Raw genomic sequence first — 19,764 nt, 5'->3', positions numbered from 1 at the left:
TGTTCCTGGGTTTGAGATTAGAGTTAAAATGACACTAATTAATTAGAAACCTTTCACAATGAACATTTAGCAAAATAATATGAAATCAGATGTACTGGCCTTGTTATTATTCAGATGAAAAAACAACTCATTATGTCCCAATGCATTTAATATATACAATACATAAATATATAATAATATATAAAAATCAATGTGATTTTGATGTGATTTTGATGTGATCCCATGGGAAATATAAGATACACTGACTCTGGCACACATTTTACATTTCCATTTTTCATTATTCCACTCAATGCTGAAATGTTCAAGCTCCTAATCAGCGGCATCGTGTCGCTCTATGATCTTCATGCTTGGATATAAAAGTTATTTGAGGACAACGTATTAGAGGATGAACAGCAACGGTTTTTAGTGTTGGATGACTAACAGTCCAAACAGCTCTCCTTCGTCCAGTTGTCTCACTCTTTGTCTGGCCATTTTGTCGAGGGCCTGAAGGGCGACATATGGGTGCCAACTTGAGCTCTGTCCAACCGCCTATCACTCTTCAGAAATAGCCATGATCACATGTCCTGGACCCACAAGTGGGCTTTAAATAGAGGGCTTCTATTGCACTATTTCTTACTGTGAAATGGAACAGCTTTCCTTGCCCTTAACTTTAATAATTGCCTGTCGCACATTTAAATCCCAGTACCAGACTAGGAAAATAATGACATTACAGAATCAATAATTAATCAAGAAAAGTAGAGGATCTGGCCTTTCAAATGGCTGTAAACTGGTTGCTTTATATCAACAGTTAAAATAGAATATAGAAAAATAAATAAATAGAAAAGAAGTGAATCATGTGAAAAATAGTGCCAATATGAAGGCACTGTTCACTAACAAATTCAGGTGACAGCCAATGAACGCTCTTGTTACATTCCGCAGTGAAATAATAAACACAATGTTAAGTTTATCAGCCAATGTATTTTGCAGATGCAATTATTTGAAATATTGTGCCAATCAATAAAACTTAGCAACGGGTAAAGATACTGTGTTGAAAAAAAATAAATACATCTGATAATTCAATGAAAATGTGATTGTTTTTATGTCATAACGTCAAATTCCTGTTGCATACTTCACTTGTGCATAATGCAACAAAGAAGTTAACATTTGAACTGTCCTGCTTCGCTTTGCAGGTAACATTGGATCAGAACCTGTTTGTCAACTTGTCATTGTGCTACAAAAATGACTGAGGTGGCGCAGGTTGCGGCTGTAGTCGCCCACGACATTGATGATGTCACAAACGACAGTGAACTCAACATGAGCGATGCGGAAAACAAGGAAGACGACACGACCCACGAGGAAGATGACGTGGCGGGCGATGAAGACAACGCAGCTGAGGAGAAAAACGAGGAGACGTCACAAATAGAAGACAAGGAGCCTTGCCACATAAACGATGAAGAAAGTAATGAGACTGACAAGACACGCATGAACGGTATGAATCATAAAGAAAACACGGCCGATGAGGAAAATGAAAGCTCAGAAGCTGTTAATGGTGTAGAACAGGACACAGAGACAAAGGAGGATGCAGACCCTGACACACATAAAGACCAGAGTATTTCTGATGTGACACTCAAGAAAGAGGTGAGTGAGAAAATTAAAGTTTACAAGTGATTAGATCCATTTTTGTGGATGATGTGATTCTTGTCCATATGGATATTGCCCTTCACAGAAACCATTTCCCAATAACGTTATCATCCCTCTCACCGTTAATCCACAGAGACTCCTCCGATCCAGAAAGCTGGTGGCCAGAAGCTACGTGCCAAACTTGAACAAAGAAAAGGGGGAAGTGACGGGCAAGTTTGAGGCCATGCAGAAGGCCAGAGAGGAGCGCAGCAGGCAGAGGAACCAAAACGAGCAGCACAAGAGGAAGGAGCAATACATCAAGGAGAGAGAGTGGAGTCGCAGGAAGCAGCAGGTCAAAGACAGATAACCTCACTAATCTCCGACCGAGACCTGCATTGCATGATGAGGCATGACGGGGGGACAAGGCTGCCGGTTTGAGTGAGAATTCACTGTCTTCTATACACCACACAGTGTTTTATAGAATTAACCAATTAATAATTATCACTTTGCAAAATATGCAACTTTGGTTTGTGCTTGACATCAAAAGATGGTCATTTTTTATAAAGGTTGTAATTGTAACCCTAATAATGTGCACAAGGAACACTAAAGGTCTGAACCACACTGATTCTCCAACGGATCCTCCATAATTCTAAACGCATGTTGTGCAGCCGAGCATCGTTCATCTCACTGAACTTTATTTTATTTTGTATTCCAACTTCCCAAATTTTACAGACACCAAACATTCCAAATGGAATAACAGAAAAAGTATGTAAAGTAGTGCTGAACGGTTGCTGTGTGTAGAGAAAAAAAGACTTTCTCTCATTCTGCTGCATCAATTTTCATCCTTTTATTTTTTTTTAACTGTCCATCAGGAGTTCGGCAGTGTTGTAATGCTTTGCTGAATTAGTGGAGTAATTTACTCGCAACAATTTGACAACAGAGGAATCTTTTAGGCAATATTTCAAGGAAGAACGACAAATATTATTTGGTTCCAGCTTCTCAAATGTGAGGAATTGCTGCTTTTCTCTGTTTTATAATTGTTTTATAATTTTGTCGGTCAGACAAAACAAGACATTTGAAGACATCACTTTGGGCTCTGTGAAATTATAATGGACATTTTTCACTGTATTCTGGCATTTTATGCACTAATCGATTAATCAACTAATCTTAAAACAATAGACAGATTAATTAATAATAAAAATAATAATTAGCTGCAGCTCTAATATAAAATGATTCTATGTAACATTAAGCCATGAAAAAATGGTGCCTTGGATTTTCATCGGAAGAAACAGATAAGAGAATAAACGTGTATGATATTGACTTACAATATGTAGGAAATATTTTAGTGACTGAGAAGCTATGTGAAAATAAAAGGGGAATTCTAGGTTAAGACAGCTTTTAGATCGACTGTGGTGAAATAAACACAGTGATATGGTGTTATGTGAGTGGATTATCAGTGATACTCAGAGAGAACAGCCTCCCTGTGTACAGCCGTGCCATAGCTGGCCAGGCTCGAGCACCTACGCTCATCTCCTGTCTGTGCAACAATCCCACGGCCCAATCAGAGGCTCTCCTGCAGGTCACATGACTTGGCTATTAGCAGGGATTAGGCCCTCGTTCTTGCTGGGACCAGCATGGATCCTGAGTGGCAAAAGAGATGATCTCGGCTAAACCGTAGCCTCACTACCACTCTTTATCTGATCCGCCACAGATAAAAGAGCTGCTCGCTTCCAGTGATGAGGAAGAAGAGGTGAAGCCAGCAAAGGTAGAAAAATCCTATGTTCCTAAAATCACAGGTAAGAAGTGCAAAGGGTAGGAAGAATGGGTATTCAGCGAGGGATCTGGGAGGAAGACGAGGCTGAAGGCTTGTGCTGTGCTCTGTGAAATCCTCAGGTAGTGTGAAGGGGAAGTTTGCAGAAATGGAAAAACAAAGACAACAAGGGGAAAGGAAGAAAATGGAAGGAGAGAGGAAGAAGAGGGAAACCCAGGACAACATGGAAAAAGCCAAAATAAAGAAAGAGTTGGCTCAGAAAGCAGCTGAGGTAAGTAAACCTGGCCTGAATTCCTTGTGCAGGGTCTCGGTGGGAAGTGGGACAGCATGTCTCGATGGTTCAAGCGCTGCCTTACTGATGGAAATGGGGTAGTTGTATCTGTAATGATTCAGGTAATCCTCAGCTGCCACTCGGATGAGTTATTTTTAAGTGGCACAAACAGTTGGCAGAGGCTGGATATAGGTCTGAAACCAACAGTAGCATTGTTGACATGACCAGCATGTGAACTCATGGTAAATGGGTTATTATAGCTTACTGTCTCAGACTTTAGAACACGATGTAGCGCAGATCAAATGAATATTTTTCATTGCAGAATAGACAGAAGGCCTTCATACCTTCAGACAGTGTATTTCTTGGGAGTGGTTACATAAAGTATTCTTGTGCCAGATAGCCAATTACAGGCAATTACCTGCAACGTCTTTGCCCTAATTCTGCTCTACTAAACGTTAACAAGGCTGTATATGTTCAACAGCTAGACAGAAAAACTTACAGTTGTAACAGTAGGGTTTTTTATTTTGAATATTTCTTTACTACTCTGCCTTCATTTTATGGGGACCTATAACAATCTAATAGTTGCCTTGGACATTAATAATTATAGGAGAAATGGAGTTGTGAGCAGGTATTTAGTTTAGTTGGTTCTCTCTAAATTAAAGGTAATTATTGTTTTTCTGAGGATTTCCTTTAAAAATAACTGCTTGATTAAAAAAAACAATTGCAGAAAATATATTTGAGAAAATAACTATGGAAAATCCAAACACGGGGGTGGTTGGGCTGAAGACTGATGAGTTCAGTATTTCAAAAATCCTGCCTATACCACCCTGGCAATGATGCAGCAGACAAAAGCACGGAGTGATGATCGCTGTGTGCAACATCATTCCTTACAAATGTAATTCCTTCTAAAAGTGCTTTTATGTTTATTTACTTCATACCTACAGCGAATCACTCGCCCCATTTTTTTTTAGCTTGCCCTGTGACTATTTTCTTTGTGACCATTTTTATGAAGAAAGTGAATTATGCTTTAGATCTTTTATCAGAAACGGAGCAATGTCTCAAGATTAAAATGATCCTGTTTGAATATAAGGGAGGACTGACTTGAAGATCTAGAAAGAGCTGCTCACTTGTAGCGCTGCCAGGTGTAGACAGCATATGACTGGCAACTGTTTCACACACCTCCCAGTGACTAAATTAGCTCTAGACCTCCTCACTGCGACTAAATTAGACTCTGCTATCTTAGACTGACACCCATACCCTAGCCTGCTGCAAATGGCGACATTAGGCCAATAGAGTTGACCCTTTTCCACCCACATGCTCTTAGTCTGTTTGTGTGCACTGAGATTGACCTGAATTTGTTTTTCCCTCTACCACTGAATAGTTAGTGTGTCACGTCGTCTAAAAGAGCTCAAGCCTGAGTGGTTGAAAAAGTATTAGGATCCAGTACTTAAGTAAAAGTATCCATATACCGATGTAGAAGAAACTCCATTACAAGTGTACTAGAAGTCATGCATTTAAAAGTATTATCAGCAAATTAAAGTATCCAAGGTAAAAGAAAACATTCTGCGGATTAATTTTGAAATGGAGTAGAAGTACAAAGTAGCATAGAGTTGAACGGAAATACTCAAGTAAAGTACAAGAACCTCAAACCTAAATGTGTGCCTTTGTAATACCTCGTATAATCCTACATTATCAAACATCTTTTAGGATGGAGATGACACAATCCTGATACGGGTGGTTCCAGGAAAGTCATCTCAACCTCCAGGCAGAATCAAGGTGAACTTTGAGGACATGGAGAAGAATCGAGAGGATGAAGTGAAGAAGAAGGTGGAGGAAGAGAAGAAGAGACGGTACGATGAACACAGAGTCTCCTTCAGGGATGCCAAGCGGCGCTCGGTTGTTGAACAGGTAGCGATGTGAAGAAATAAACGTTACTGTTTTGGGCGACTTACAACCACCTTAATGATTGTGGATCAGATTTAAACAATGCATTCTCACTCTCGCTTGGATGTAGGATGAAGAGGAGAAGCCTTCAGAGAGGGTGCAGGTGACTCCTGGAAAGCTGAAGATGACATTTGAGGAGTTGGAGAAGGAGAGACAGGAGCACAGGAAGAAGCAGGCTGAGGAGGAAGCAAAGCGCCGGCTGCTAGACGAGAAGAAAGCTTTCGAGGAGGCCAGGCTGGGAATGGTGAAGCCAACTTCAAAACAAAACATTCATTTCAATGAAATGTTGTATAATTATAATACTTTGTTTGTGTGTTATCAGGGAGAAGATGAGGAGGGCACTCAGCCAGCTCAGGAAGACAAGGAGGAGTTCCGACCTGGAAAACTGAGGCTGAGCTTTGAAGAGGTGGAAAGGCAGAGGGTAGAAGAAGAGCGCAAGAAAGCAGAGGAGGAGTACAAGAGACGAATGGAGGGGGAGAGAAGAGCTTTCGCTGAAGCCAGGAAGAGCATGGTCAGCATGCTTCCCATGAATAAATACAAAATTCAATACAAAAAATGTATAGATTTGAGTGTAAACATCTCAGTTACTTATATACATATTTACATATCTGGTGATAACAGCATTATACGTTAAATATATGTTAGATCTGAAATGGCCTCGAAGGAATAGTTACACATTTAGGGAAATGCACTGATTCACTTTCTGGTGGAGAGTTCGATCACAAGGTTTATATCACTGTTATATCTATATGCTAAATATAAGGCAGCAGCCAGTTAGCTTAGCTTAGCTTAAACACTGGAAAAAGGTTGGAAACAGCTAGCCTTGACAGCTAGCCTTGATCTTTCTAGAGGTAAATGAGTGTATATTTCCCAAAATGCCGAACTATTCCTTGAAGGTAGTTTTCACCTGAACTAGCGGTCCCTAGCGACCATTTTATGTACAGTACACAGAGCTTACCTTGCTGTGTTCTGGCTCAGCTTGTGGATGAGGATGACGAGGTGCTGATGGCCTTACTGAACCTGGAGGGCAGTGAGCCTGGGAAGATATGCGCCAGTTTTGAGGACCTGAAACGCCAGAGAAGAGAGGAGGATCAGAAGAAGGCCGAGGAGGATGCCAAGAAGAGACTGGAAGACGAGAAGAGGCACTTTGCTGAGGCCCGCAAGAGCATGGTAAGTCTGCATGACTCAGGGACCAAAATAAGTGTGTAGCTTACTGATCATTCACAGAACATGGATCAGGAAAAGTCTGCATATGGAGATGAAACAGTAAGATATTTTTAAATTTCATATGTATATCTTTCACAGAGAAATAAGAAGAAACAACAGTTATACAGTATCCGGCTATGAATATATTCCCTAACATCACAAGGGCAAAAAGGTCAAGAGATGATGATGGGGATGGGATGCATGGTGTTTTTAAATGTTATGAGCAACAATAGGAATGGCTCCTGCTTTGTGTTCGCTGCATTATTTAATATTGGGTAAGTAGACATGAAATGTGACGAATTCAGTTACTTCACCTCCATAGAGAAATGTCGTCCTTTGTGTGTGCTTGTTTGTATAGGTGCTAGATGAGGAAGGAGAGATGGAGAAGACTGAATCTCAGGAAGCACTGCACCCCAGAAAACTGGAGATGAACTTTGAAGAGCTACTGAAAGAGAAGGAGGAAGCTGAGAGGAGAAGCAAGGCAGAGGAACGCAAAAAGAAAATGGAGCAGGAGAAGCAGGAATTTGAACAACTCAGACAAGAGATGGGCGTGGTCAGTTTGGAACAGATGAAAATTCTGTACTGTAGACTATGTTTATCACATTCTGCATAACTGTACTTACATACACCTTTTGAATTGAGATATCGTAATGCAACAACAAATGTGACTTCCTGTTTTTTGTGCCACATTGTTACATTTCCATCATTTACGGTGTTCTCAACAATGCAAAAAAATAAATTGACTTCTGTCTCACAGGATGAAGTGAATGAAAGCTCAGATGTTGTTAGCAAAGAGTATGAAGAACTGACCAAACTCAAGAGGACCGGCTCCATCCAAGCCAAGAACCTCAAGTCCAAATTTGAGAAGATCAAGCAGCTGACTGAAGAGGATATTCAGAAAAAGATTGACATGGAGAGAGCACGGAGGAAGGCTGTTGATGATGAAATTAAAGAGAGAGAAACTGAGCGGTTCCAGGAGGCAAGACATGAATAATTCAAGATGTTTAAATTACCAAAAAATTTTGACCCGCTTGCTACTTTTTTTTAATATAAATATATATAATTGCTGTGTTTTTCAGGAGGATGATGAAGGAGAAACAACTCCAGCAAAGGTCGACGAGTCACCGTTCAAACAGAAGGTGGATATGAAAGCCAGATTTCAACAAATGGCTAAAGCCAGAGAGGACGAGGAGAGGAGGAGGATAGAGGAGCAGAAGCTGCAGAGGATGCAGTTTGAGCAGCAAGAGATTGATGCTGCCCTCCAAAAAGTAAATATTCCATGTTCATGACCACATATGCAAGATCATTCCTTATGACAGCATATTCAGCATTTGGTTTTAAGGTGGCTTTGACCCCGGCAAACAGTTTGAGATTTCTTTGTCATCTGTTTGCAGAAGAAGGACGATGATGTGGAGGACGAGGGTAGCATCATCAACGGCTCTGCAGCCTATGAAGATGAGGAGGGACACGCCAGATCGGGGGCTCCGTGGTTTAAAAAGCCCCTTAAAAATCAATCCGTGGTGGACTCGGAGCCAGTTCGGTTCACCGTTAAGATCACAGGGGAGCCCAAGCCGGAGGTGACCTGGTGGTTTGAGGGAGAGATGCTCCAGGACTGTGAGGACTATCAGTATATAGAGAGAGGGGAGACGTCCTGCCTCTACCTGCCGGAGACCTTCCCAGAGGACGAGGGAGAGTACATGTGCAAGGCTGTGAACAGCAGAGGCACAGCAGCGAGTACCTGCATCCTCGCAATAGAAAGTAAGATCACCTTGGTGTGATTGCATGCCTGCATGATGCCTCTTGTGTGGATTTCAACCTCTCTCCATGAAGTGGATCGCATGCTCCCCTTCCTCGTGAACTCAGGCAGATTTGGATAACGGCTTTTCTGTTTCTTTTTTGCAGCCTATGACTACTGATGCCCTTCCATGTTCTGGAAACTTTCCCTGTTGTCTCTCACTCCTTTTGTAAAACTTCATCCCTCGTGGTATGGTCAAACAGCAGAGGGAGGAAAATAGCAGTATGCTTGGCATTCCTAAGGGAGGGATACACAACACACACAGAAATTGCAACATGTTGTTTACGTTTGTAAAGCTGCACTCCCCGTAGAGTAGGATGATACTTGTGCCAAAAACAGACACGATTCTTGTTCCCATGCCAAGGGTTATCTTTGCTGCGAGGCCCTTATGATATTTGTGATACCAGCAATTTTTAAGTATCATAGTACTGTATTGTAAATATCACACTTTATAGTCCATACATGGAAAACATTATGGTTGAGGCATTGAAATGTAAACAGTAAGATGTTCTTGTGTACTAATCTTAAATAACAAGGTACAGGAATATCAGTAAAACATCTTGCTTCAGTATTTTACTACTGCTCCACAACAGTTTTCTGTACTCTTTGCCATATTAGTAAATGGTGTTGTGATACTTGCCTGGTATTATATCAAGGAGTAACGTCACTTAATTGGAAATTCACAGTGAAAGGTGTGTTGACAATGATATTGCAGGAACAAAACAATTTGCATGTACATCCCGTCTTTCAAGGAAACTCTTTTGGCCAAGATTAAATGTTTTTAAACTGCAGCATCTAAAAAAACATTAATATGTTGATTTTTCATGTTCGAACCCTCCTTTTTTCTTTTTGAGTTAAATGTAATACTATTGATACAACTGTCATAGTTCAGTTGACAATAGGTAACTGTTTTATGCTTTGATAATGGAAAAATATACATAGGCTAGCCTGAAAGTTTGTCATATATTATAAATAAAAATGTTTTAATAAAATGAACGAAAATCGACAGAATTTTTGTGGTGTCTCTTATTGTTGCATTGGGAAGACTTGAAAACTGCTGCCTACTGCGTGATCTGTTGTACATTTTATTTGCTGTTTTTGGTGAACTGTTCCTTTAAAGGACTAAAGTGAGTATAACCCACGGACCCATCATCATTGTACACACACAAACCTGAAGTGAGTGGTCTTGTGTCAAAAATCTATATATTTTTTATTGTTTATATTGTGTTCACATGACGCATTTTCTTGATAAAGTTATATTTAATCAAATGCTACAAAGTAAAAAGTGGTATGTGTTGCAAAGGAGTATTGGTTGTTCCACTTAGAGGCAATAGAGTTCATACTGTATTGAACAGAGGGTGCTGGGTGGGGGACCAATAAGTGGTTACATAGGTTCAGTCAGTAAGTGTTAAAGTGTTTAATTCAAACAAAAATAGTAATTTTCCCAGCTTCACAATTCATTAGCAAAATGCAAAGAGTATGAAACATTCGGACACTTTTCTATTTTGTTAATCATCATGAGAGCCCATGAGGTTGGGAAGCACTGAATATAGCCCTAAACTAAGCACTATTGCAAATATTGCAAAAATGTTTAAGTATGGAGGGACTGAAAAAGTTGTGGATGTTACTCAATAAAGTGTGGGAGGTAGGAAGAATCACAGAGACCTGTAAGGAAGCAATAATAATACTGAAAAGGAACCAGGGAAGGATGCCAGTGAGGCAACAAACTATGTACCTATTGCCTTGACATCACACATCTGTAAACTGATGTAACAGATGGGCAATCAGAGGATAATGTATTTCTTGGAGAAAGGAGGTATGGTGGTTACATAATAATGTGGATTCAAGCGAGGAGAGGACACTATGGATCAAGTGTTGTGTCTGCAGGATGAGAGGACAAAAGCTCAAGTACGAATAAGGAAACAAGGCAGTGAGGTTATTTTAATTTGGCTTCCTGCTCACACAGGCATTCTGGGTAATGATGAAAGAGTAGGCAAACCAGCTAAACAAGCTGATAATAAGACACAAATTAGTCGTTCACAATCAGAAGGAAAGGGCATTATGTTGAAGGAAATCAATAAATAGTAGCTGCAACACGGGTCAGGAGATGAGAGGACACTTAAATTCCATAAAAAAGAGAGGAACAAGAAGAAGGAAAAAGACTATCATGCTTGAAAGAACAGGACACAGTAATATGAACAGCACAGTTCACATTATATGGAAGCATCCAACCGGTTTTTGATCACAAAAACCGGTTGGTACCAGAAACGTCAGAGCCGGAGTAAAGAACACACCGGAGTGTGGTGGAAGCGGGGAGTTTGCGTTAACTAATTCCAAAAGATGGCGGTAGTGCAACATTAAGGAGACAACCTACCTTTAAAAAAAATCAAAGAAGAAGACCCACTTGCCCCGTCGCCATGGTTGCCGAACAACAACAACTCTGAAAGACACGCAGTTTCACTGAACTATGAGTTTCACCAGATCTCTAAAAACATATACGGACAGTCTCTGAAAGGTCCAGGCTGCGACGCAGCTCATCCCACAGCCTTGTTCTGGTTCACTAGACGGTGAATAGCTAAAAGCTATACTGCCAGAGCGGCGTCTTGTTGGTTATCTGTGTTTAGAGGAAAGGCCATCACCGCCGTGTGCACGTTCCCACCACTATGACCGTCTCAGCTGAAGAGGTGTCTTCTTCCGTTGTACGGGAATATCTGAGTCGGAAGGTAAGTTAGCTAACGTTAACTCAAGGTGGTGAACGGGCTCAGTGCTGAGCTGCAAACCGTTACCAGAGCGAGCGAGCTAACGTTAGCCCTCCCCATGTCTAGCAATGCTAACGTTAGCTTAGCTCAACGTTAACTCGGGTGTTACACTGAAATCTGTGGTTCTGCAGATTCTGTGCCACCAACACCAGAGATTCAGTGTTACAGAATACGATGTAAAACGCTCTCGATACGCAGGGGCTCAAGAGGACGATCGCTTGTATGGATGAAGAACATCCACGCACAGAATCCAGTGTCAACAACAGATCACAATTGAGGCAGATCCTCAACATGGAGGGTCTCTATAGAAAGAATAAAGTAAGTCCTGCAGCTGGAGGTTGGCTGCTGTGTTAAAGTGACATTTAAAAATAAGTCTGTTGCTGACCTCTCTGTCATTGCAGGCTCAGATCTCCCCCCTGAAAACATTACTGGAGATTATTGTGAAGCATCACATTGAGGGCCTTAAGAAGGACCAGATCACCATCAGTAAAAGTGATCCCCTGCAGTCTGCTCCGACTATGAGCCGGATTGCTAATTCTCCTGCAGTAACACCAACAGTGATGAATGACACACAGACAGAGGCTAGCACAGCTTTTGTAATCAGCAAACACATCAAATTAAGGTATTTCTCAAGTGTAGTTTTTTGATACATTATTTTCTGCTGTTTTGACTTTTTGAAAGTTGGTTTGAACATATATGGGATTTATCTCTCTCACAGGTCTGATATAGGAGACATCTGCCCGTCTCAACCTATATATACATCATTATTGCCTGAGACAGATGGACTGTCCAGTCAAAATCAAACAGGTTTCTGGTCTTGTGACTCAGAAGACCATAAACAGCAGCCACGGATGGCTTCCCTCCAGGACAATGAGAGCTTCATCAGAAGAGAACCAGAAAAAAAGACTTCCACCACTGAGAGCACCCAAAGGAGCAGAATTAATCGAATTAGACGTGGCATGACTGCTGGACCAATAGCTAGCTCACATCAGGTACTAGACTACTGATGGAGCTCCTAAAAACGTATTGATTCATTATATTACTCGTATTCGTCATACTCTGTTGGGTTACTGATGTTTTTCTTTTCAGGAATCAAACAAAAAAAGGCAGAATCGAAGCCTAGAAGTGCCCCAGAAGCTGCTCAGAGGAGAGGAAGAAAACAAGCAGTCCAGGGATGGACTTTTAGTGACTGGCGTACATCAAAAAAGCTCAGAGAGCGGCCTGACTGGAATCAACTCAGCTGACCGCTTGGGAGGGCAACGGGAGTTGTGGAGTGCACCAGAACGAGTGCAGACGGAAAACAGCTTTGAAAAAGTGCAACAAGACATACTGAAGACCACAAAGTAAACAGCTTTAAGCTAATACTGCTTTGTCTGTGGCATCCTCGTAGTTTTATACTGTTGAAATGATGTCCTACAGAGTTTCATTCATAAGTTTATGTACATTGTGTTTGTTTCTTAGCGTAAAGTCTTTGACCAGGCCGAGTGTGGCTGATTTGGATGTGGCTGAGATGGTTTTAGGTGAGTATATAGAAAAAAAAGGCTGCATCAATTGGCTTTTTTTATTGTTTCCTTGTATTTGTCAAAAGCTGATGGTGTATTAATCAATTTCCAGATGATCTTGATGATGATGAGGATCTGCGAGAACTCTCCAAAGTGTCCTTTCAGAGAACCGTCGCAGAGCACAGCTACGCAGGCCGCCCGATGGACCAACACACTGCCATGGTTGGCGATTTACACCGGGGCTCCTTTTTGTTGCTTAATGCTAACAGTTACTGTGGTTGCCAGTGATTTCCTGTTTGTCTTCTGTTCTTGTTTTTCTCTTCAGGAATTGAAAGCGATTCTTACGGGTTGTGGCCTAAATTGTTTCAGTGTTGAGTGGAGGAACCAAGGCTTCACATTCTCAGAAACGCACGACCTGAGATACGGAATTGTGCAGAAAAAGGTTGTCATTACTGCGCCATCCTTCTAAGATTCTGCAGTGCGTTCACTTCATATCATTAATTGTCATTCGTGATATCATGTACTGTGTATTTGTTTTATAGGGTGGTCCTTGTGGAGTTCTGGCATCCATCCAAGCCCTTGTTCTAAAGAAACTGCTGTTTGAAAAAGTTGAAAGCAGTAACACGGGCCTTCAGTACGTTATCCTTCAATTCAGAGCGTTGAGCCATATTGTTAACCACTGAGTATTGTAATCACTTGGATGCTTTTTACAGACATTAATTCACATCAAGGCATGCTTTGTAGCCACTGTTAAGTATTGACCTCCGCATTTGGTATTAACTGTATTATTACGCCACACGACCGGCTTCCCACTCAACTGCCACTTTGTTCTCAGGAGGTTAAGACCTTCCAACACAACCAGAAGAAGGTGTCTAGCTTTAGCGGCGGCTGAAATACTGTGGAGGGCTGGCGAGGAAAAACAAGCCACGATTGCAATGTAAGATCATACTTTTATCCACTAAATCCTTTTATATCCAGACCAGTACACAGAACCTCATTACCAGTATTTAAGTAGGTCGAATGCATGTGAATACCTGGCTTAGCTGCTGAGAGTCGGGGTGTGTTCTGTTTCAGATGAAGCATTGATTTAAACAATTTGGGTGCTTTTTGTTTTACCTCTATTTTTTTTTTTTAAAACAGAAATTCAGGGAGAAATCATTTCACCCCAACTGGACGCTACAAATCTGAAGGAGTGCTTGAAAAGGTAGAGATGCCGCTGCAGTGCACACACACTCTCTGACATGGGGGTAGTAAAGTTACACTCAAATTGACCAAATGGAGTTCAGTTGGATTTACCAGCATATAGATACTATACATCAGACAAACATTCTTCAACAGTATTTTAATGAGCCGTTTTTCATGCGGTTGAAGTTGTGGAATATTAGTATGTCTAAAATGTTATTCTGGATCTGCAAAATGCATTTGCACATTTGTTGTTTTTATTTTAAATGAAATGAATAATGGTGTAATAAACAACGTGTATCTATATCAATACTATCAATTTACTAAATTAACTTTTTACTAGAAAAGAAAATCTGCTGTGGAAGTTTTCTAATCACATTTTGTTTTAGATAACATGTTTCACAGTGGACAACATCAAAGACCTGCAGTTGCTTCTGGAGCGGCATATTGATCAGGCAAGAGACTTATTATTGACTTCTTCAGTTTAATTTTGCCCGTCAAATGTACGATAGATTGCCAACCTTTTGGCTTTAATCTGTTGTTCCACAGTTTGAGACCGGGGTGTTAGGATGCATACTACTCACCATATCTGCAGTTCTCTCTCGATCCATTCAAAAGTATGTTGTGACTTTTTTTCTTTTTTACCTCAATGGCTGAGCAAGATGTTCTGTATAAACATCACTATTAGTTAGATAGTGAAACTTCACCCTCATTGGTCTTTCTTCTGTCTTTAGAGTAAGAGACGATATGGACGTGCCCACCAACACACTCATCGGAGCCCACGGCTACTGCACTCAGGTTTGCCATGAAACTACAACTTGCAGGCTAAATAGTTTCAAAGCACTTGGTATTGTGTTTGTTTATGATTCAGAATTACACATTTGAATGAATAACGGAAGTGCAGGAACTGGTATCGATGACATTGGTTGAGGGACATAAGTGTCTCTTGGTGCATGCAGGACTTGGAGTAGGTTGCACAATAAAGGGATCTCAGTGTTAGACACAAAACAAGAGTAAGAGTAGCAATACTACGTAATGTTACTGCTGTAAACACGAAATATTTTCTGGTTACTAAGATTGCATTTTTGTATTTGTGTACACCAGGAGCTGGTCAACCTGTTGCTCTGCGGCAGAGCAGTTTCTAATGTCTTTGACAATGACTTGGAGTTGGACTCAGGCAACGGCAACATGACTCTACTGAAGGGAGTCAAAGGCCACTGTGACATTGGCCTGCTGTCCTTGTTTGAACACTATAACATCTGTAAGGTGAGGGACATTGGTGGCGGCCTCTCTGCTCACCCAGTGATGTAGAAAACTCATACTTCTGGTCCGTCCTCAGTTGGATGATTAATGGCGCATCTTTAAGATGTACGTTTAATACAACAACATATCTGCATTCAGAGAAGACTGGGGTACAGCTTGCATAACGAGTAACAGGACATTCACTTAGCTTTATACAGTACACCCCTTGTCATAAAAAATCACGTGTAACCACACCACCCTGGGGGACGCAAAGCGGTATTGTGTGTACCCTTTGGTCCAGAGACCCAGCGTCACCTCAAATATGGCACGCAAAGTGTTAAGGACTCTGAGGATGTTCAAAATATCAAACAGATGACAATGAACAAATAATACATTTCTTCATGACCTCAGGGGTCATTCTTTACTGTAATTATGGGCACATCTGTGCTGCCCATAATTACAGGAAAGAATGTTCATTAGACTATGATGGGATATATACACATACACTGCCTGAATATGTTTATTAATTAAAACTACTTCCCACTCACAAGAGAAGGATAACTGAAGAAAGTGGGGAGTAACAGGCTCTCTGGTTATCAAGCTGTAGCATACCAACGAATCAAATTGACTTTGTGACGTGAAATGTAATTAGTAGGTCAATAAGCACATCATGGAAATTTGGATATGTTTTGATGAGGAACATGGCGTGTTGGTCTTGATATAAGACTCTTCCTCACAGCAAACAATGATTAATTGCATATTTTAACCATGAAGCATAAAACTTGCACTAACTCAAAGAAAACAGGTACTTGGTGGTGTTTACCGGAAGCTGAAGCTGAGAGGAAGTAGAGCTATGAACCTTATAGAAACTTTAAAGGCACAGTAAGAAGGTTTTGTCGGTTGCGGTTTGTAAACACAACATTCAAAGTTGGCCCCTCCTCACCGGCTCAACGAGGGTGACGGTGCTCGCCAGCGGGCGAAAGCCAACCTCAGACTCACTCTCGTGTTGGATTGAGATTTGTCTGCTTGACGTTTTCTCCTCGCTAGATTTGTGGGTTTTTTTGGCGCCGTGTCCGCCATTATCTTAGCTTCCTCTGGTCGCTATGTTTTTACAGACGTTGACCCCAGAAACATCCCGAACACACAGCAATATGAAAAGAGAAGAGAAAATACAGGCAGTGGGCAGCCACGCTGCAGATACAGACACCAGCACACACTTCTAGTTAGTCATAAGTGACGATTGAGAGGAATTATAGGGATCTGTCTATACGTTGTTTTGTTTTTTAGTAAAATCCTACTCATTATGTCTTAAATTATAGACCTTGCAAAAAAGAAATGCTAAATATTTTTCACATTTTCAAGTTTTCTATCTACACAACATGAACATACACAGTAAATACCAAAACATGCACAAATATATATTATTCCGAACAAAATCTTGTTACTCTTACACCCTGGAAAACTGTGTCTCTATACTATCATGCACAAATACCATGACAGTTTTGATTTTACTCCTCTCCCAATCCTGTAGTAGCAGCTCAAGATTGTGTGCAAGGCATTTAACACTTTCTGATAAGTTCAAAATAATAAGATTGATGATTGCTGGATTTCATTTTGCTGCTTCACCCAGGGGACCTGGTATTTAATAGATTACTGTGTTCTACTTTCCTCTATCTTAGGTAGGAGCTTACCTGAAGACTCCCCGTTACCCCATCTGGGTGGTCTGCAGTGAAAGCCACTTCAGCGTGCTGTTTGGCCTGCAGAGGGAGCTGTTGACCAATCAGGGCCAAAGCCTGGAGTTTGAGCTCTACTATTACGATGGACTGGCCAATCAACAGGAGGAGATCCGCCTCACTGTCTGTATGTAACATCACTAGTTCTGCAGTGCACATCTCCTTTCTTTTTGGGTTGTTTATGTTTCTTGTCATCCTCACATGCCAGTGAGTGACCACTCACTGGCATGTGCATTAGGGTATAATGTCTGTGATCGTGATTTGATCTTGTTTTCCTGCAATCTAAATGATCTGGGTCCTTCTCTTGTTGACGCTTGAGTAAGGTTTAGTTATTTTGCTGGTGCCCTAATTAAATATCTTAACTGAAAAGGCTAATTAAGTGTGTGCATTTTTAGCTGTTGGCGAATCGGCCCTGAGCTGTCAAGATGTCGACACGGATCTCGTTCCTCCACTGGAGCACTGCATCCGAACAAGGTAACGATCTTTTGGCATTTCAAACACACAGACCAACACCCACGTGCCCAGTACTGTCTGAAGATCCTATACACTACCAAAAACTGTGTTGTAGTTCGAATTCCTTGCATGCTCTAAATACAGCTTGAAGATGTAGAAAATCATGCAGAATGTATCCGAGTCAGCTCTCAATGCCTTAAACTGTTTGTTTTGTTTCAGGTGGAAAGATGCATTCGTCAATTGGAATGACACAGAGCCTATTCTCTGACCGATCACATGGTTTGATGTTAATTTAACAATGGAACATTAACCGACAAAACATTTGCGTCACCAATACTCAATATTACATACATATTCTTCATATATAACATTGTGTATTTACCAATGTATTTTAGCATTATCATGTTTTTTCTCTTGTTAGTGAGACACAGTGTTGTTGGCCTGGATGTTCTACGTCACACAATGTATGTGCAGCTGGAAGGGTTTGGGCCCAAACTGTCAGCCATAAAGCGTCATGCTGTTGCCTACAAAACAATGTTTGAGATAATGCAATGTACTTTAAAAGTAATAAGCAAAAGGTAACTTTTTCTTAGAATGTACAAGTTTGGAGGGAAACCGAACTTTTGTTACTGATGAAATGCAAATTGCTGCAAGATGCAGTATGGACCACAGTGGCCTTTTACTCTTTACTTTTTTACATCAAGATATAACAAATTGCTGTCCATGTTTTACACTAATTTATTGAGTTCCCTTGTGATATTTTAATCAAGAACACAAGACTGGTGTGTGTGTGTGTGTGTGTGTGTGTGTGTGTGTGTTAGTCAAAGAGAGGGATTGTTATGATAGACCTCATGTGGAACAGAAAATAGTCAAATTAAGATGTATTTATGTAGCGCCAACTCATAAGTTATCTCATTACACTTTTCATGTACTGTCACAAGTCTAGACTGTATTTTTTTAATTCAGAGTTAAAGAAAATCATTCATACCTCTAACGTCTCCACACAGTGGTGTTTGTTTGTGTCCTTTTTTAATTTTTTATATATAAAGCTGCTTTTAACTGCCAACCAAATAAAGGAAATATTGCAAAACTACAGCTGCGTAACGTAATGGGTAACTTCAGTATTTTCCCCATGTTTTTGTGTCCAAGTGATTTATAGGGACCACAATTTTTGAAATTGGCCGAGTATTGAGGGAGAACGCTGCAGCTGTCAGCCGCAAACCGAGCTGGGAGGCAAAGTGAGCTGTGTCAATGCAACATTAGTGTATTTTCTAAAAGTCCATGGCCGGCCCTGCTAGAAACATCACTGTGCTTGGTTGTACGCATGCAGGACTACAATTCACTTCCACAAAAAAACACCCCTTTGTGCATTTGAGGAACTCTTTGATAGATGAACATTCATGTAAATGTTACACATTTTTCCAAATAAAGAAACAAACTCTGAACTAATTATGAATTAACTCTTAACTGTGTCACATGTCGGGGGTGAAAATACAAATTCAGCTGAAAGATGCCTTGCGGTTAACGGTGCGTTTAGTCTTTTCGCTATGGCAGGCGTCAGAGCACACACAGTGTGGGGCATGCAGAGTGGGTGGCAGGGAGACCTGTGCCAACACCTCCAGCACATGGGATCAAAGACGCTTCAGCTGGCACACAGACAGAGCTGCATTCATTTTCACTTCCCATCAAACTGTCTTGTGCAAATTGGACCTGAGTCCACATAATATCTTGGAAGTGCAATGTTCAGGGGGGTCAACACGTACACAAAACATCTTTGCAACAACAACACAATGAAACATCATGAGCTGCTTTCTTTATTAAATCTGTCAAGTCAATAATATCCATGACATTTCCATTTTGGTGCGATGAAAATGCTAGAAGAGCTCTGGCGCTTACAATTCATTCATCTTTCAACTGTCAAATTCCTAATGGAAGCTGTATTATCTGAATCTATATCATTGGTGACTCATGTAGGGATTCATGTATTTGAAAAAAGACAAAGGAAGACCATGAATTAATCATGAGACATGGAGCGAATCAATGAGCCCGTAACAACAATTTTACAGCCATCAGGACTACTGCAATCACTATAAATAAGGTGGCTTGTTGAATGAGGCTTTGGGGTCTAAGAAATTGGATTAAAGTGTTTACTTTTGCCACAAAATTCTTGTGCGGATGGGGGGAGTTTGATATACGTCATAAGGGAGCCATGTTTAGGTCTTAGGTTATATGCTAGTCATAATCTTCCCTGAATAGTAGAATAGAATATTTTAGTACGTGCCAAAGGGCTAATCAAATTACAAATGT

General features: G+C 40.8%; 2 protein-coding genes across 2 annotated transcripts; both read left to right on the top strand.

The window, feature by feature from the left end:
• The first annotated feature begins 1,218 nt into the window (after window positions 1–1,218).
• Window positions 1,219–8,569, top strand: nexn (nexilin (F actin binding protein)). Its single transcript, XM_076088617.1, has 12 exons — window positions 1,219–1,617; window positions 1,754–1,951; window positions 3,311–3,395; window positions 3,493–3,641; window positions 5,349–5,549; window positions 5,656–5,829; window positions 5,908–6,096; window positions 6,564–6,755; window positions 7,150–7,344; window positions 7,549–7,770; window positions 7,871–8,059; window positions 8,186–8,569. Exons 1-12 carry the CDS (start codon window positions 1,219–1,221, stop codon window positions 8,567–8,569), a joined length of 2,577 nt encoding a protein of 858 aa, XP_075944732.1.
• Window positions 8,570–11,006: 2,437 nt separating this feature from the next.
• mindy4 (MINDY lysine 48 deubiquitinase 4) lies at window positions 11,007–18,906 on the top strand. The gene is made up of 18 exons (XM_076088616.1): window positions 11,007–11,309; window positions 11,544–11,663; window positions 11,747–11,967; window positions 12,064–12,337; window positions 12,435–12,688; window positions 12,807–12,865; window positions 12,960–13,069; window positions 13,173–13,289; window positions 13,390–13,481; window positions 13,683–13,784; window positions 13,988–14,051; window positions 14,419–14,484; window positions 14,579–14,646; window positions 14,764–14,827; window positions 15,134–15,295; window positions 16,951–17,131; window positions 17,400–17,478; window positions 17,677–18,906. Exons 1-18 carry the CDS (start codon window positions 11,250–11,252, stop codon window positions 17,723–17,725), a joined length of 2,142 nt encoding a protein of 713 aa, XP_075944731.1. The 5' UTR covers window positions 11,007–11,249; the 3' UTR covers window positions 17,726–18,906.
• The last annotated feature ends 858 nt before the right edge of the window (window positions 18,907–19,764 follow it).

This window comes from Anarhichas minor, unplaced genomic scaffold (assembly GCF_050575085.1).
Source record: "Anarhichas minor isolate MPS153535 unplaced genomic scaffold, ASM5057508v1 ptg000010l, whole genome shotgun sequence".
NCBI lineage: Eukaryota > Metazoa > Chordata > Actinopteri > Perciformes > Anarhichadidae > Anarhichas > Anarhichas minor.
This window is presented reverse-complemented; position numbering and strand designations above follow the sequence as displayed.

Coding starts and splice junctions, on each gene's coding strand:
- nexn (XM_076088617.1), top strand. CDS start 1,219: ATGACTGAGGTGGCGCAGGTTGCGGCTGTAGTCGCCCACGACATTGAT. Junction 7,345..7,548: donor TCAGACAAGAGATGGGCGTG/GTCAGTTTGGAA, acceptor TCTGTCTCACAG/GATGAAGTGAATGAAAGCTC. Junction 7,771..7,870: donor AAACTGAGCGGTTCCAGGAG/GCAAGACATGAA, acceptor TGTGTTTTTCAG/GAGGATGATGAAGGAGAAAC.
- mindy4 (XM_076088616.1), top strand. CDS start 11,250: ATGACCGTCTCAGCTGAAGAGGTGTCTTCTTCCGTTGTACGGGAATAT. Junction 11,310..11,543: donor GGGAATATCTGAGTCGGAAG/GTAAGTTAGCTA, acceptor CTCGATACGCAG/GGGCTCAAGAGGACGATCGC. Junction 17,132..17,399: donor GGAGATCCGCCTCACTGTCT/GTATGTAACATC, acceptor GTGCATTTTTAG/CTGTTGGCGAATCGGCCCTG.